The 18,421-nt window shown below is 36.4% G+C and overlaps 1 protein-coding gene across 1 annotated transcript; it reads left to right on the top strand.

Moving 5' to 3' along the window:
* Positions 1 to 375: 375 nt before the first annotated feature.
* LOC145223804 (kinetochore-associated protein 1-like) lies at positions 376 to 18,005 on the top strand. The gene is made up of 48 exons (XM_080090190.1): positions 376 to 457; positions 870 to 958; positions 1,027 to 1,144; positions 1,727 to 1,924; positions 1,989 to 2,069; positions 2,126 to 2,259; positions 2,700 to 2,894; positions 2,966 to 3,078; positions 3,139 to 3,229; positions 3,283 to 3,374; positions 3,431 to 3,587; positions 3,650 to 3,738; positions 3,812 to 3,986; positions 4,244 to 4,408; positions 4,602 to 4,757; positions 4,867 to 5,003; positions 5,143 to 5,287; positions 5,458 to 5,601; positions 5,666 to 5,764; positions 5,977 to 6,087; positions 6,160 to 6,294; positions 6,382 to 6,531; positions 6,764 to 7,018; positions 7,208 to 7,342; positions 7,418 to 7,464; positions 7,713 to 7,895; positions 8,309 to 8,424; positions 8,526 to 8,668; positions 10,479 to 10,632; positions 10,952 to 11,145; positions 11,227 to 11,328; positions 11,882 to 12,010; positions 12,107 to 12,223; positions 12,621 to 12,730; positions 12,993 to 13,234; positions 13,605 to 13,768; positions 13,923 to 14,062; positions 14,343 to 14,514; positions 14,571 to 14,728; positions 15,130 to 15,383; positions 15,789 to 15,916; positions 16,067 to 16,194; positions 16,301 to 16,441; positions 16,764 to 17,001; positions 17,097 to 17,234; positions 17,357 to 17,474; positions 17,558 to 17,685; positions 17,745 to 18,005. The coding sequence occupies exons 2-48, from the start codon at positions 899 to 901 to the stop codon at positions 17,781 to 17,783; spliced, it is 6,618 nt and encodes a 2,205-aa protein (XP_079946316.1). The 5' UTR covers positions 376 to 457; positions 870 to 898; the 3' UTR covers positions 17,784 to 18,005.
* The last annotated feature ends 416 nt before the right edge of the window (positions 18,006 to 18,421 follow it).

Here is an 18,421-nt window from a genome sequence, read left to right as displayed (position 1 = left end):
ACCCCACCACGTGGTGTAAATTCTCCCAAGAAGGTAGGAAATAATTACTACCAACAATACTTTTTTTATAAAGTAAAAAAGTTTTATAATCTCTTTGTTTCAACCATGGATACTATATGTTTAAATATAAATATGTATTTACTAACATGAACGACTTCAAAACTATAAGTGCGACTAAACGCATTTTTGAAAGATCGCGTTTTTGACAACAACAATGTTCGGCAATAACCGGATAAACAAACAGTGGTCAGATGAGTAAATGTTAATAACAATAATCGATGACGTACGGTACTGTGGCCCAGTTTATTTTTCGTAGCCGATGTGTGTTTGTCCAGTGTTTACTAATATTAGTGCTCTATGGTTCAATGACTCGTGTCGTGTTTGTGTTTTGTTGCAGGCTTGACTGCTTTGTTATGCTTCACTGCGTCTGGCGCCAAGTTTGATCTTAAATGGAAAGGTAAGGTACCTTTATTTTATGGGAACTGGAAAGGCTATAAAAACCGTTTTATTAGTACATGAAACTGTAATTATTAACTTTTGGATACTTTTAGATTTACCAAAACAAATTGGACCCACGGAATGGCTACCGCTATTTACTAAAACAAATTGTGCAGACAATATGATGAATGATTGATGTTAATGACCAATTTTTAGGTTGTTTAGCATATGCTGTAGGAGATTAAGAAGAGATTGATTAAAGTTGTTACTTCCCTATGTAAATTTAAATATATCTTAATACCATTGTTCATTGTGTTTCTGGCTGTTTTCTTGACAATAAGTGTTCTGTGCATTTGGTACATATACGCCGGACGTAGTATTGTTGTTGTTGTTCTCATTTTTTGCTGACTTTATTTACTTTTTGAACAAAGTAAAAACTACATGTGAAAGTATCATAATTATGACCCTCTATGATATTCAAGACATTGCATCATGTCCATGGGCTAGCTCAGGTCATTCTGTAAGTACTGCATAATAATTCGAAAGCATATGTGATGTTGCAAAAGCCTTTTCTAATATTCTTTTCAGATTTTACCCAAAAAAGTTGTTTCCACTCAATCTGCTTGTCAAGACATTGCGGTCATTGGCTCATCAAACTTGTCAATAATTTTAAACAACAATTTATCTCATGAAACCATAGATCTTGGTAAGCAATTAGAATGTGTATGCCAGTCTGCAGAACATGGCAGTTCCCTACGAGATCTCGTGCGTGCAGGACCTACATGTTGCATGTACACAGCCCTTAAGTTCGCGTGCAAGACCAATTTCAGCAGGCGCAAAGCAAGTAAAAGAGGTCATGACAGCCCAATTAAATGCCTTTGGTGCAAAATTTTTGCATGAAAACCCTAAAACTTGGCATGCAAAAATGTTTTTTCAAAAACAAATCACTTAGCGCTGCTACACTCTGCAGACTGGTGTGTATGTGCTTCATTTATACCAATAACAAACAAATGTTAGCTTGTAGTGTTACTCCACTTTTGGAAACAGTATCAAATGACTCCATTGTACGTTTAGAATACCAAGTTAAGCCATTTTACTGATCCTTGTATTTTGGAATGGTTAAAGGCATATAAATGCATGATGTATCCTCTCAAAAATAAATGCATAATGTATTCTCTGAAAAAATAATGAAATGTTTTTGTGTTGTTAAATTAGATTGCTTAAAAGTCTTTTATTCATGATTCTTAGTACGACATTTGTGTGTAGTTATGTAATCAATTTTTTACAGATTGCATGGTGGATGCACTTACTTGGAGTGATGATGGCAAATTTCTTTTGCTTGGCGATTCTTCTGGATCACTGCATATTGTTTCCAAGAAACATACTAAAGTTGTGTTTTCAAAAGCAGTGCATGACGTAAAGGCAAACATGAATGACATTTCTGCCTGTTTTTGTGCTGTTGCTATTACAAGATCAAATGAACATGGTAGTTTTCCCAACCATTTTCAAATCTTAGGATAATTTTAGGGTGTTACCTTTTTTGTTTTAAGGTTTGTACAACATCAATGCTGGAACTGTTACTGGTCTTGTTTACCTTTTTTCAAATGTTCCTCTTGAACTGCTTGAACAAGGTTGGTATTTGGATGTATTGGTAGATGTGTTTTTCATGATCCTTTTTACCATAAAGGCAAAATGGAACAAGTTGGCAAAATAAAAAATAATATCAAGTTGTCGATGTTTGAGACTTCACCACATCACAATGACAAGTTTATGGACTTGGTGGTTTACAACTTTGGCCAGAGTATGTCTTTCTACACAGCAGTAAGTTACTTCATGTTAATATACATGTTTGACTGTGAAAACTTTTTTATTCTATGCTAACATCACATTCATAATTAATTTAACTCAGGGGTGGGCAACCTTTGTTACTGTAGGGCCAATTATAAATGTCAAAATTGGATCGAGGGCTGCACATGTGCATCACACAAAGTGATTTTGCTTTGTTTCTTACCAAATATGCTTAACTACAAGTATAATTCGTATTTGATTCTAGCCACATTTTTCCAGATCCCAGAAAAACTAGCATTAGGCGCATTAATCAAAAAAATATGTAATAATTGGCCTCTTTTGCCAGTACTTCTGAAATCCAAGTGTCTCTGCGGGTTGCACAAGCTTTAATGAATGGGCGCAGGTTGCCCACCCCTGATTTAACTGTTCAAAACAAATATAATAACGAAATGTCATTTTTGTTCTTTATTTAGGGATTTGGTGATGATTTACTGGTCAGCTGGGAATCCAATGCTTTGGATTTTACCACTGAAGTAAAGAAGAAAAATTTTCAAGTTGCTGTGACAGTGACAAGAGATTTTATTAAAGGGCTTCCTGGAAATTTGACTTGTGTGGGATTTGTAAAAATATACAAAGTGTTTGATTCTTTGTTTTGTCTAGACAATGAGGTACATCCAGCCATTTTTTTGGTGGCATGTTTTTTTAAGTTTTGTGTTTTTAATATTTTTTTCATATTTAGGGTTACCTGTATCAGTTTGAAGCAAATTATTTGTTTCTGTTGAGATGGTGGCACAACCAGCATTTTCTTGATTGTACAGTTAGAATGCCAAGTTCTCCATTTAATGAAGACAAGTAAGAAAAATTGTTAATTTTTTTCTAATGTTGTTTGACACTGATTAATCTATCGTTTAGAGTTTCAACTGGAATAATATATGGCATTGTAAAAGATGCACAGACTTTAAAGACAAAGATTTCTGCTTTTAAATTCCCTGCAATGGATGAGGTAAAAATATATGTTGTTTTGAAGTGATTTAGTCACAAGTTTATGATTTTCAGATATTTAGCTCAGCAATTGGTGATTCTACATCATTTTGTTCCGCTCCTTGTACTGTGGGTGATGTTTGCTGGACAGAGAAGCCATTTGAAAGGTTTAAAAAAAATTATTGATGTGTACCTAAGTTTACTTTTTCACTTGGTTTGGTAGTGACCCCAATGGACAGATGAAATTGCTTGTGAAATGCATATGCTCTGCTTCACCAGACAGTCGGATGCTAATACTATTGCAGCAGCACAAGTTTGATGAAGCTCTAATTTTCGCCAAAAAGTATGACCTCGACCCCCAGGATATTTATAAACAAAAAGTAAAAATGTTTTTAATTGATCTGGTGTGTTTAATATATTACTGCAAAATTTGTTTTCACAGGCTTCTTCTATTATTTATGCATTGTCAGCAATAGCAGAGAGCACAAAACTAAAATCTGAGTTTGAAAACTTTAAAGAATGTGCGAACAGGTATGGTGCATTAAAATGTATTTTGTCAGTTTTTTATTTAAATCCAAATAGTGAATTTTTACCTTGTTTGTAGGATTTCAGACCCTATATTTGTAGCTGAATTGTGCATGAGCGTAGCTTTACCAGATATATCTGTCACATACCAACTTCTTACACTTGCCCGTGAACACATTGATGGATGTGGAAGGTCATTTCGAGCTTCTGTGTCAGAACCTAGCCATGGACCAGAGGTTTCTATCAGGTTACAGGTGATGTTTGGTTAATTTTTTGCAAGTGCTGTCATATCATGTTGCCTTAAACAAAACCCCTGGTAATATTGTTTGGAATAAAAAGAAGGGGGTGATTTGTGTAGTATAAAAGTTTACTTGGTAAAGATACAAAAAAATACAATATTGCTGTATAAACACAGTTCTCACCTGAAGCTTATTGGATCCTTCCTTCTATATGACTTTGTCCACAAGAAATTACTTTATGTTGCAGGAACAAGTAAAATTCTATTTTGCAGATTGACAAAATTCTTGATCAACTTGTTACATTCCAAATGGCTTTTTCATGCAAAGAGCTGGGAATGTGGTCAAAATTTCGGAGCCAAAAACTCTCGGAAATTGTTACAATTCTTCTGCGATATGGTAGACTCCGGCCTGCGGCAGTTCTTTGTTGTCGACATGAAGTAAGAAAACTTGTATTGTATAAAATTTAGTTCACTCTTCACACTGTTACATTAATCGAATATTTTTTTCAAAAATGCCTTATATGTCTGTTTCTTTGTGAGTGCATTGTTTTCAAGCAAACATAATTGAAAGTTTACACTACTGTACTTGTAACACCTGGTAATTTATTGACATATATTTTTTATTGTTTAGGCTGAGTTTGTGGAGAATTTAGAAGAAAATGGAGCTGTTGGTTTAAAGCTCCTTCTTGATCTGATACCTGAAGATGTGGCCACAGAAGAACTTGTGAGTTGGATGGAAAATGTTATTCCTTCATTTCTGGCCTCAGCAATTCCGAACGTTGTCGAGGTATGTATTATTATTCTTAGCATAGTTGTACCTAGGATTCTCTGTTTTGTGGTAAAATTCTGCTATTAAACAGGCTGTTTTTTAACATGTTTTTATTTTTTGTGAGCAGATGTTAGCAGAATGGCTTCACAATCGTGCAGAAGCACTGGAAGAAATATTTCCTAAAAACTGGCCTGAAAATGGTTTGATGCTTGCAAATGTTTTCTTCAAACTGCAAAGACAACTCACTTCTGCTGGCTCATTTAGGTACAGGAATAAAGACAAAATAGTGACGATATTCTTTGATTACATTTTTGTGCCATTTTTATACATTCTTTTTATATAAGACTAAGAACAAAAATATTTTGAGACTATGTAATAAAGTTGCTTCCAATTTATTTTGTAGAGAAGAGTTATCAGCTACATATCTCATCCACAAGCACAAGAGTGATGAAGTTTCAAAACTTCAGTTGCTCGTTTCTCGTCTGCATCTTTTGTCAAAACTCCAATCACGCTATCAGTGTAAAGTGACCTTGAATGAATTTACAAAGGTGCCTAACATGAAAATTATTTTTAAGTAATTTTCGGCATATATGTTTAAAATTATTAATCTCCTCATGTACACCATATAATATTGTACAAGTTGACAGTTCTTGGTACTGTATTGGCACATTTAGCTTGTATTGGTGGACGACATATTGTTTTTCTCTTTTATACGTAGGAAACTACGACTAGCCTTACTTTTCGGATGCTGGACAAAGTGGGCGTACCTGAACTAGTAGCAAAGTGCCTTGAAACCACCGTTCGTCCTTACATGCGGGAACATAAGCTGGATGAGGACGAGACCTTGCTGCAGTATATTGAGGTTGTAATGCCAATAATGTCTTCCACATATCTTTCTTAAAGGTCTGTATAAATATTCACTGCAGGATGTAATGACTCATTGCGGAGAAAACACAAGAGGAGCGATTCACTCCCTTCGAGAACGAAAAGTTGTTGCTGTGATAAAATGTCTGAAAAACGAAAAGGTATATTCCTGCCAACGTTAAGTTTCGTTGAATTGCCTCAAACTTCATGGAAATTGTATAAACCGCTCTTGCTTCGTAAAATCATTTTTTCTATTGTGGCTTATTACTTTTGTGTGTTAAGTGAGAAATCGGTAACACATTTGTTCTAATGGCATTATATGCTGCAACTGCATTATTTTATTCATTTCCATCAATTGTATATTTTTACTTAGGTCATTGTTAAGGCAGTTTGTCGGCTTGCCAAAAAGGCTTCAATTCCGTGGTCGAAGGATGTGAAAACACTTGTACATAACGCACTGGAGATCACCGAACACTTCAACGATGTATGAAAAAGATGAAAGTTTTACAGATCTTTGACCCTGAAATGCATTTAACATTCTTCAACATGTGCACAGGGTGGGATTGGAGCAAGTAGTTACAGCAGAATGCGCAATGAATTGGAGCATTGTGGTCATCTGGAAAGGATCCCTTCTATTACGGCAAAATATAATCTACGCGATTTCTTTAATCGGGACAATGCAGGAAAATTGGTACCATTTTGCGCTACTAAAAAATGTTGTCAATTTAGGGATGTGTCGACATACATGACCCTACATGTTATTTCAATTTTTTATTAGCGTTTTTTGCGCTACCTGATCAACCAAGACACTGATGAAGCACTTGAAGACGCATTGGAGGTCTCTCACACATTGTTTGCTGAAGATCACCAAACTCCTGAGGAACGTGTCTACGTGTATCGAGTTCATCGCCTCATTAAGCAGGGAAAGGTAAAATCATTTTAGGGCTACTCTTTTCATACTTACTATTTAGTTACCATTTTAGGTATTTTTTAGTTAGTTACTATTTTAATTGTGAGTAACATGTGCCACGAGTGAGTACCGGGCCGCGGCCCTGCGGTTGCCGACCACTGCCTTAGATAGTTGTGTTATAAATCAGCATTGTGGACTTTCAAGCTTTTTTGAGAAAATTTCCTCTTCATGAAAAACTATTTGCTGGTAGGTTCACAAATGCGTTGAGCTAATACAAAAGATGACAGATCTCGCCGAGATGTTGGTGAACCGGGTTGTTGGGAGAACCTGCCTGATACTCGAGGAAACCACCGTGACGTGGGCTGAGGAACGAGCCAATCACTGCCTTGCGTCAAGTCACATGATTGAATATATGTTACGTGATTATCCACGTTCTCTATCGGCTTTTCAACGACGAGAGTGGAATGAAACGCTTACGAAATTTCAAAATATTCACGCCCTGCAGGTATGATTTTATATTTCTCGTGTAGGTTAGTTTTTATACCGGTAAAAACGGTAACCACATGCTGTGGCAGCATTGGTGCGGAGATGCTTGATTTGTGGTCAATATTTTAAATTTATCACCATGTCAGGCCTTAAAAATCAGATTAAAATGTAAACAAATTAAAAAAAGATCGTGTTTATTGATTTACAGACAAAGTACGGCGAATATCTTACAGTAAATCAATACGAAAACTCATCGTTCCGAGACTCAATACTCGACAAACATATTGTTTCGTTTTATGGGAATCAGTCGCAGTTTAGTCAACCATCCATCGTTCATTCCAATGTAAGTTTGATTGCTGTTCACTCCGCTGCTGGGAAATAAATCTTATTAAATATATCCTATATATTTTTTTTTCAGGTGTCGAAATTTGGTGACCACAGTAATTCTTCATTTGCCAATCATAGGTAAGATTAAAAATGGGCTTTATTGAACACCTTTGGGTTTAATAAGTTGATGTGTTAGTTACTGAACATCGCTTTGCTTGAAACATATAATGCATCATTGAGACATAGCGTATAATTCCAAATGATCAAAAGCCTGTGTGAAATCCTACATTCGTTACAGTAAGAATTATTTTGTTATAAATGAATACTTGTTTTTACGTGTAAAGGCTACATGACTTTGGAGTTAGTTTTTGCATTTGCTCATTCAGTAAACGAGGCAATGATGAAGAAGTGACGTCTGAATCGAAGTCCGTGACAAAACGCCACGAAACTTTTGCATCGGTGATCTCTGTAGCTCGATTGTTAAAAGTTCCACAACAGACCATGCAGTCAAAGATTGCAATCCAAGCTGCAAAGAAATGCCAGGTTGACGCTGCCATCAATCTATGCAGGTGCTTATCTAATTATTGAAAGCGTTCTAAAGGGATCAGAATTGTCGATTTGAAGGCCGAACTTGAAAGTAAAAGCCTGAACCCGAATTCGGCTCACAAGTGGGGTAAATTGCGGCACAAATGTAGCCTAGTGTGAAACCAGGTCCGAATCTAGTCAATTGTGTTCAAACTTGACCCAAACCTGACACGAAAAACACAGGCCGACCTACAAATCAAGGGTTTGCGTTGCTTGTTTTGCATCGTGAGGAGTATATACCATTTCGCATATTAGAGAGTTTTATATGATTTGTGGTTGCAATTGGTAATTTTTTTTTTAATTTGTTATAAATAAATCATTTCAGCCAAATTTTCTTGTACTCTAATTGAAGTTTTGACATACTGCTTTCAACGCAAACCGATTTTTCTCTTTGCAGGGATCTCTACACCGCCTCCCCTTCAACACAGACCGCCAACACATTACAACGGGTTTCTTTTATTTTGTTTAAACAACTCGACTCCCACCCAGGGGAAATCGCTAAGCAACTTCCAAGTATGAAAACAATTGCAAATAAAAAACAACAACACATCGTTTATGCTGTTTGTTGTTACTGCTAAAAAAACTAAATTCAAAACATTGGACTTTTTCTGTAGATATTCGTGATCTTGTTGGTTCTGCGTCAACATGTTGCCACAGCAACGACCTTCTTGACGTAATTAACTTGTTCAGTCTGACGAATATTGCGAGCGAAATCTATCTTGCAACTGACATGAATACACAGGATTTATTGTCCCAGGTACATATGCTCTTAAAAATATGCCTTAAATAACTCGAGGTGGGTTTGGTTAAAGCTTTCAAATGCTGTGTGGTGGAAATTAAATTTGGTTTGTGGTTTTACTGGCAACATAACCATACTGCTAATGTACTTATCAATCGTACTTCTTTAGTGCTGGAAACTATTGCATCTCGCCACAACAAACCTACTGTGATTTAGTGGTGTTAAACTTAAGCACAGTCAAAGATTTTTCCAGCTGTTTGAAGTTAGTAGTGTTTGTTTGCCAGTAAACGCGCCCTTGTCGGAGTATTTGGCCCTCCAGTGTGATATTTCCCCGTCACCAGGGGTTCGCACTTTGGGTAGCACCTGGCACAGTGGTTCCCAACCAGGGGGGAATTCCCCACTAGGGAATTGTGTAGTTTGTAGGGGAGAATTGTGTCACAAATTTGTATTAGAGGATATAGAGCTTATAATCGAGAGTTTGATTTCTGTTCTAAGAATTACATTAAAATGGTAATGTAACCGATATTTTAGCAAACTAAATTTGTAGGGGGGAATTAGATTTCAATATCGACTAAAAGGGTGCACAGGACAAAAAAGGTTGGGAACCACTAGGGATGTTCAAAGTAGAATAACGAATCATTTGGATTCGAATCCATTTTTGCCGTTTATATTGGGTAATTGGAACCGATATAAATGTGTGCTCTCGTCGTTGGCAAAAATGTAAACACATGTGTTGCGCTTTTACGTCGACGCCCGGTCATTGTACCAGTTGCAAAGACGGCAAGCGCATCGTCGCCGTCAAAGCAGTGAGCGCTATACAACGTTATAACGCCAAGTCACGAGTCGCTATAACAACGCCATAACGACGGTTGTGCGTTGGAGGCATAATTAACGATTAGCGCACTTGTTACGCATCTGATCACGTGATTATGCTTATGCCATTAAATGACATACCGGCGACTTTTTGCAACGTCTTACTAGCATCTAATTGTTTCCGACGTTTTTTCCGACACAACAAAAATTTAACGGTCATGGCGTTAGGCAGCGATTGGAAGCATAGGATTGTATGTTAATATCCCAAAAACAGTGATGGAATCCCATAACATATGACGTTGGCATCATTTTTTAACCTCATCCAAACATAAGAATGCAGTTAGTACACGCTGCAAAGTTCACATTTTGTGTTGCAAAATCGCTGGTAGTTTAATTGGAATTTAAAACTACCCAATGTCCCAGCTTTACATCACCCAATGTTTTAACTTTGCTAGGGTACCTGTTTTTGCAGTTGTTTTAGGTTAACAAACGTTATATATTAGTACACTAGGGAGTCTATGTCATTCCTCTACCATCAACAAATCAAATTACCACAATTATGCTTACAACATAATTACTTCTACTGAAGGCAATAATAGTCACTAAATAAAATTGTAAAAGTTATTTTTAACCTTATGCTAATTTTTCTGGCTAAGTTGATTTTGGATCATTTAGTTTCAATGCAGTTGTGCAAAGTTTTTTCCTAGTGTTTTTCTTTGTTTTGGTTGGTTCTTTTTTTACATTATAAATGAAACATATGTTTTATAATGTATTAAACTGGTCTACTTTAGTTGTTGTCAAGATTAATGATTGCTCAGTCAAAATGAATATAAGAATTGGATTCGATATTCTAGATTCGCATCAATTATTCTAGAATACTCAATTATTCTACTTTGAACATCCCTAGGAACCACTGACCTAGCACGTTATTTCATGAGGTTTCGTTCTTAATGCTGCCTTTTCAAGAAGAGTATTTTTTGGTGACTAAGCACATTCATGTTATTCTATACTTCAGTGTGTTTCGAGTGGACCCAAAGTTCGTCGCTCCAAGTACGAGCACAGTGAGTGGCTCCACAACTGGTATCACGAGGACGACGGATTAAATTTGCGAGCGGCTGAAGTTATTCCACTTGTTGCCAAGTTACGGGATTGCCTTCTTACCCCACAAGGTCTCTATAGTCATGTTATGGAAACTTTAAAATACTTGTTTTGTATAAAACTATAAAACGCGCTAACCAATTGTAAAGCCAATCTGACTATTTAAATTAAAGATTGTGCTTGAATTCAATCTTTGGCCAAATTTAATAGTAGTTGTTAAGCAATTTTAGTTGGAATATGTTTTGTTATAAGTACACAGTCTCTATTATTATATTCCTAGCCATAGTTTAGTCGTTTTACTTTACACAAAAAGAACGAACGAAGGCCAAATCTTAGTCCACATATCAGCAGCAGCTCCAAGTTTCACAAAATTTCTTTCTTTCGCAACAGGAACATCGTTTGCTTGCACTCAACCAACCAGCATGGAGAAATGTAAGACTATGCTGAGTCGACTCGGCGAAGTTTCCATGCAAATAGCTGGTCAACTTGCAAGTGCTCGACATTGTGTGCTTGCTTTGCATCTCATCGTCACATGTCTGTATAAAACTATTAGTCATTTGATAAACCACAAAATATTTTATCAGGTATAGGAATCAGAAGTTTGTTTGTTATCAACTACTTCTCCACTGGAATCAATGATTTAGTGTGAAACGTGTTTTTTTCAGGGAGATGTTGCAACCAGAAAAAATATGACCGATTTGATCGTTACAGCGATTAAACAGGCAAGAACCGAAATAAAAAGTTACATGGAAACTCTCATTGAAAAGGTAATAAATCTTACTTTAGTAAAATATTAAATACTTTTTTGGATACAGTATTCACTTTTGGACTGCAATGTTTACCTTGTTTGTCACTGGACGAGTGGCTTTCAAACTTTTATCTGTGCCTCCCTGTAAACAGCTAGTTCAATTGAAACACCCATTTTTACACAAAACTGAAAGAAAGTATTTACGTACACAAGACACGGACTTGAACAATATATTTACTGTAAGAACCAAATTGCCAGCAATGTAGAACAAGCAGAAACAAATACATTTAACCGTAAACATATCAGTTAATTTACTATTTTCTTTTTTAAAGGGTTTTGGGCTAGAATAATCCATTATTGTAATAACATTTGTTCAAATACTGTACTTTACATGCGTTAAAATATATATGCGACAAAATTTGTCGTTATATTCCTTTTGAACGATCCGGTTTTCTCTTGATGCGCCCAAATCACCCAGTTAACTTCCCAAGGGGCTGCTGGTATGTTGGAAACCACCTCGCTGCATCAGCAACACAACAATAATGTTTGCTAAAAAATATAACATTTGTCAGATTTTGATGAGTCGTGACCCGGATGTTCCATTTGCTGTTGGTTTACTGCTCGATCTTGATTCAGATCAGTGTTTCCAAATCCTGAACAACGTGCAGCAAAATGGAGGGAAAAACTACAAAAAGATAATGGTAGTGCAATATAAAATAAACTTGGGATCAAAGCTGCTTTTAAGCTAGGTCAACGACGTGTGCTTTCAAGCTAATCGAATGATACTTATTTTAAAGGGTGTTGCCCAAACCGGTTTGGCAGTAGCAAGATTACGTTGCATGTTCAACCACGCACCTCGATTTGAGGCACTATTACTTGACGCTAAATGGGCTGAGGAACTTTCATCAATACAGGTAATTTGTAATTGTGATATCCTATCCGCTAGTCGAAAATTTTGATACAGGTGCAGGTTTCGGATTACATTTCTATTTAGTATTTTTGCATGGGGCGGTTTCGGGTTTTTCTAAATTTACAATACCAAGTAAATTTAACTTCAAATCCAGAAAATGTCTCACTTGGCATCCAATTAACCTGCTATGAATCGTTTACCTCAAAGGTCAAGTTTCCCTTTTTAATTGTTACTTAGCTGGGTTGAAAGCTAATCTTAAACCATATTAAAATACGTACATATAAGTACCAACGTGTATGTTGGTAATGTCGGTTGGTGTGCTTTTCCTCGTTTTTAGCGAATTAGTTTCGATTTTACTTTTATAAAATATATATTTTACATAAGTTTTGATTGTTTTGCAGATTGCTGCCGAAAGCTTGATTAACTCACCGCAACAATGGAAGCAAAAATTTTTGCTGCAAATCATCGCCCAACCTCAAATCACTGGATCGCTTATATTGAAATACTGCAAGTATGTAAAACATGGACGTCACAATGATTCAGTCTGCATATCGTTTGCTCTAACTCATCATTTACCCTTTTGACCATTCAAGATACCTTTGTTTGGCAAAACGCTATTTGTAAAAAACGTCTTGAGTGATAAATTTGACTTCAACTTGGTCCGTTGTTACGTCAGATATGAGGCTTTTCCTCAAGGCCACTTTATCTTCCAAACTATTCGTGTTTTTTTACAGGTAGTTTTGTTTTTATTTCGGACTTAATTTGCTTTTCAGGAATTATAACCTGGACCGGGATCAAGCTCTTATTCAATACGTGAAAGTGTTGCTTGGTGCCGATCTGCACAATGTTATGGACGTAAACAATCCGATTTCACCCAGTTCTTGTCTAATGCCAATCTCACAAACCTCCACCGCCTTACTTGCCGTCGGTCAAACGTTCAGATCGCCAAACTCGTCTCGTGAGAACGAAGAAAGTGAAGAAAAGGTTCCGTGGAGCAAAGTCAAGGAAGAATTAAGTAACATTTTAAAGATTTTGATATTTTGTTTGAGTAATTAGGGCAGTTGAAATGGGTTGTTATAATATAACAAGGTGTTGATAGTTATTAATCTTTTGCCGCTTTAAGTTAACCCTTACTCGTTCCCCCAACTTATCAATGAAATTGTAGATTGCAATTTTTCACGGCATAATCGAATAGAAAACGGGTCATTGAATCAGATTCGAAAAAGATATGCACAGAATACTGTCAATTAGGGGCTCTTTACAAAAGGCAATGGCGTAATTAACAAAATAATACTCAAGGTAGTCGTTTAGCAGATAACGTTTTCCCGCACGAGAGGGGCACGCTGGTTTAATAGATTATGAAATATTTATGTTCTTTTGTGTAGAATGGCTGGTTCCACGAATCTGCGACAAACACGAATTGCGCCGTCAGCTCGAAAAGTGTTTTCGAAATCACGTGTCACCTTACGATTACGACCGTTGTGAATTTCTGCTTCACGTGATCGAATCATGCAAATGTGCTACTGATGGTTCCATCAATGTTGGCAAGGTAAAGAAACTGTGTTTTAAATTGTGAGTTACCGTTTAGTTGATTTATTACCGTTAATATTTTTTTATTGATTTCATTATCTCGAGACGAACACATATGTTTACCACATAATCTTTTCGTTGATTTATTATCATTTTGTAAAAAAAATGTATAGGGTTTGCGCTTGATCAATTCACTGCGCAACGTGAAACATCACAAGCCGCCAACCGATTACGAACTTTACCGTCTGTGGAATCCGGATCAGCGGGAAAACCTCACAATCAAATCTTCTCTGTTTAAGCAATCCAGCCAGAGGTATAAGGACATTTTGTTATATGCCAAAATACTAAATACTCATCATTCAGCCTAATAAAATAGTTTAGATACACCGCACATTGGCTAAAAAGTATTTTGATCAATCTGTGCGAATACAGTTTTATGAAAACGTTGAAACAATGGCAATTTTGATGATGAGTGCAAAATTATGTCGTGACTGCATTTACCACGCTCCTCATAATCCATAGACGCTAATGCAGTATTAAAAGTCGTTGGGTACTTCGCCGACTCTTTCATATCGACTTCTTGTTGTTGACAGATTACCTTTACATCCCTTCTTGTTCGGTGACGCATCACAGTCGTGGAAGATTTTGACAGCGGAGGCCGATGAAAATTCAGCTTGCTTCCTAGCTCCCGTTGCTAAGCTACTGGATCTAAATGTTGACACACTTTACTTAACCGCAGCGGAAAATGTCCTGAAACTCTACACAGTAAGAAGTGAGTTGGTACTGTTTTAGTGCTGTATTAACTTGTTTTTTGATTGTAGGAAAAAGGCCAGGAAAGTATGTTGTCAGACAACAAGTTGTTGCAGAAAATTCAAGCACTTACAGAACGTATGGAACACTTCGATATGGCAGTTGCTATGGCAAAACGTGTTTCCCAAATTCTGCCATCTGGTGAAAATAAAGTTGCAGCGTATAAATGGTAAAATAAGTAGTTTTTTTACAATGATGACTGATCATAGAAACTTCTGTTACTTGTCGAAAATGTTTGAATCACCGACAAACAAGGAGAAATGGGGCACAGTTAAGAACGTAATAGTAGAATATTTAAAACAAACCTTCTTCTCGTTATTTTCCTTTTATACTCATTGCCAAGACTCTCACATTTGTTTACCCTGGTCTATGACACATGTAAACAAATGATATCCCGACATTTGTCTTTTTACCGTATTTTTTTACTTTTTGACAACAATAGTTACAAACATTTTGCAGGTTCGTTATCAAACATCTATTTAGGGTGATGTCATTCACAGTGTTTTTTTGACATTAAAAAAATATTTTACTCTCCTGTTTTCTGTCCACAAATTGAATGTTTTTGTTAAGGTGCATGGAACTGGTAACTCGGTGGCTTAACAACGTTCCAGAAGATTCTCCGCAGCACAAAACCATTTCCAATGCTTTCAACACACTTGCGCGGAATTACAAACAAGCCGACACTCACTTGCTACTAAAAGAAAACGAACTCGACTCTGCGGATCTTTTAGCTCTTATTAACAAACCAACCGAGTTAGTGATGATGTTGTACAAACACAACACAATACTGCATCGCTTCTTTCAACCTGGTGATAGATACCCAGGTATGATATTGATCTGTACCAGTATCTGGATAATGTTGCTAACATAAAATGTTGAAGCGTACCAACTGTCACTGCCGTGCATGACGTATTACATCTTTTATTCAGCTTTGCGAAAATTTGGTAGCTTTTTTAATTTGTATTTCGGCAATGTTTATCACTATTCCTTTATACGAGGCAAAGATAAAGTAAAGCAACTTATTCCATTGGATGTTGTTTGGATTGTAACAACTGATTTGTTTTACAACTGGGCCGTTCTTGATGCCAATTTTTGGTCTTGGGTAATATTCGCTGCAAAAAACTGATGGGAAATTAATTTTGGAGTTTTTTTATTACTTCTAATGGAGCGCATAAAATCAGATGATTTTTCACATCGTCAAACAAATGACTAAAAATTTATGGTTTCAGATATTCATAAGGTTGTTAATCGCCTTGCTGAAATCCACGACCTAGACATCGCAGGTCTACAACGAGCTCTTATCTATCAACTCCTGTTAGCTGCTGACAAACCTGATCCACAAGCTGACGAGGAATCGGTAACGTTTGGTTGCCTATACCTATACTGTCCATAGTTCGATAATATCCACTAAAATTTTACTCTCATTCGTTAAACGATTAAAACAAAAATTAGTAACTTGATCCAAGTCTGGTTAGCATTACAAATACATACCCTAATTGGTTTACAGACAGTGGTGATTGATCGGATGAGGGCAAAGGCACTCGCGCAATCATCAACTCAACCTAGTCCAGATGAGGAAGAAACCATATTTCTACTTTATCTGATTTCGCACGCAAATCCCTTGCAACAAGCAAAGTAAAAAAATACATACTTTATAAACCCTTAACCCCTCGAATTTTCATTTAAAAGTTTTTTTTTCTAAAATTCTTTATAATCCCGTGGCTAATTGTAACTATTGTAGATTACTTGTACGGTGGGTTGGAGATCACAAGAACAAAAAATTTACTAACCCCTGTCGAGTTCGTGGTCTTAAATGTCTCTTGGACGTTGCTGACGACGACACCATTTTCTCAATGTGTGGGATGCGATCTGAAGACCTACGGTAATTACCGAAATTAAAAATTTGTGTTTGTCTGAATAATAATCACAGTCAAAAGATGCATCTCATATCATCCAATTAAAAATCTAAAATCTTTTTGGCATCCATAATTTGTATGACAAGAATTACTTCTCTGCATTTATCGTATGGAGCGTGGATAAAGAAATCTTGTTTATTTAAATCCTGCTCTGCAGTTGTCCAGTCGAAACCTAATTTATATTTGCTGGTTTGTTTTACACCCTCATTTTAATGTTTGAATGTACAAACTAACGCCAGAACCAAAAATCTATTAGAATGCCTTGTTAGTATTTAAACTACTTTTTAGGGCTGAGTTACGTGTCTTGGTATATCTTACGGAGCTGGAGGCAGCCAACTTTAAGATCACGAGTTCAAACCTCAAACGAGCCGATAAATCAGCTGTGGCACGCAGTATCATCGCATCACCTTCCCATCGACACAATCCACTCGCTCTACGTGTTGCTGCTGACTTGTGTCGTGAATTTGGTTCGGTCTCATCCGATACTTGGGTGGTTTTGCTTCAACAACTTGTTTCTTTGCAGCAGGTATTGTTGGTCTGTTTTTATGTTCGATATATGACTATTGGTTTATTTTTCTCTATTGCAATTCTACATTATTAATTTTTTTATTTGTATGCAAGGTGTCTTATTTGCATCAATTGCTTCCTGAAATTTGCCGTTTACCGAGTGTACGATCTCTCTCTTGTCTCCCATCTGTCTGGCAGTCATGCGTTACTCTGCCACTAGTTGCTCTTACTCCACCACTAGAAGAAAGTCAGGTATGACGAACTTAATAAGCCCCAACAAAATTGTTGTTAATTGTATCGAACAGTAAACTTTGTACGAAATGTAGATGTTTTTTGGCTTTATTTATGTTCAAAACTTGTGTGTTGTGTTTCAGAGAAATACCGCCCTCTCATCCTATCGATTTCTTATTAAATGTCCTGTTCTTCTACGGATTGATCTCGCAAATGTTGCCCAACATTTTGAAATTCTCAATCTACATGCTCTTGCGTTAGGTAAGTGAGTTGTTACAGTAATTGTACAAAAATAGCAATGTATGTTTATGTTGCGATCGTCCTAATGTATTTTTCGTATTAAGCTTGTTTGCTGATGTCGCCTGGAGACCGTGACAAAGCGAATGTTCTTGCCATCAACATGGAAAGCGAAATACACAGACAGCTACAGGAAATACATTCGAACGAAAACCCGCTGCTTGGACATGTTATGGCAAGTACATATTGGTAGTTATTACGTTGCCACTTTTAATATTTTTTTTCTTATTTTAGATCGACAACTACATGAAACAACTGCATCAACAAGACTGAATTCTGCAAACTTTTTTCTCTTCTGTTCCAACATGCTATTGTAGCTAAAGTTTTTCATTTCATAAATTGTTGCCTTGTTTTCTAGCTGATCTTTTCGTTCGAAAATGTAATATAATACGTAAAAACTTAAGATAAGTGTATGAGTTCTTTTCGGAGGTCAAAAGTTACGTTTTATAAAAGGATTTTAATTAAACTATCAACCTACTCAAAACTGTAACCATATTTCAACCACTCTTTTGTTTTGGCGAGCTTTAACATTCTAAAGCTAATCAGGGCCCGAAATAACGTACAAAAAGGAATGAAGCTTCAGTGGGCTATTTACGAAGTTTGAATAAGCGTATGGTTAATGCTAAAAATATAACAGCATATAGACCTACACATTTTACGTGTAGATGAAAGTTTAGAGACTCGTAAGAAGTTTTGTATCTTTTATGTCCCAAATTAATACACACAAGGTAGGAGCAAAATTAGTTGCAATACCTCATTAATCATAAACTTATCGTGCACTGTACTAGTCGCATTCAGTGTTATTTACCCTGATGAAGACGACCTGTATAGGACGTCGGAATAAAATTTACATTTGCCGGAAGAGCTCTACAAACTTGAGTCACAAACTCGTTTACAACAATAAATCGTAT

The sequence above is a fragment of the Phallusia mammillata genome, chromosome 4, assembly GCF_965637545.1.
Source record: "Phallusia mammillata chromosome 4, kaPhaMamm4.hap1.1, whole genome shotgun sequence".
In the NCBI taxonomy this organism is placed as follows: domain Eukaryota; kingdom Metazoa; phylum Chordata; class Ascidiacea; order Phlebobranchia; family Ascidiidae; genus Phallusia; species Phallusia mammillata.
This window is presented reverse-complemented; position numbering and strand designations above follow the sequence as displayed.

What these genes read in the sequence shown, in the direction of transcription:
- LOC145223804 (XM_080090190.1), top strand. Translation starts at nt 899, where the DNA reads ATGACCCTCTATGATATTCAAGACATTGCATCATGTCCATGGGCTAGC. An exon ending in TGGAAACTCTCATTGAAAAG is followed by an intron (nt 11,329 to 11,881) that starts GTAATAAATCTT and finishes AACATTTGTCAG; the next exon opens with ATTTTGATGAGTCGTGACCC. An exon ending in ACCTGGTGATAGATACCCAG is followed by an intron (nt 15,384 to 15,788) that starts GTATGATATTGA and finishes TTATGGTTTCAG; the next exon opens with ATATTCATAAGGTTGTTAAT.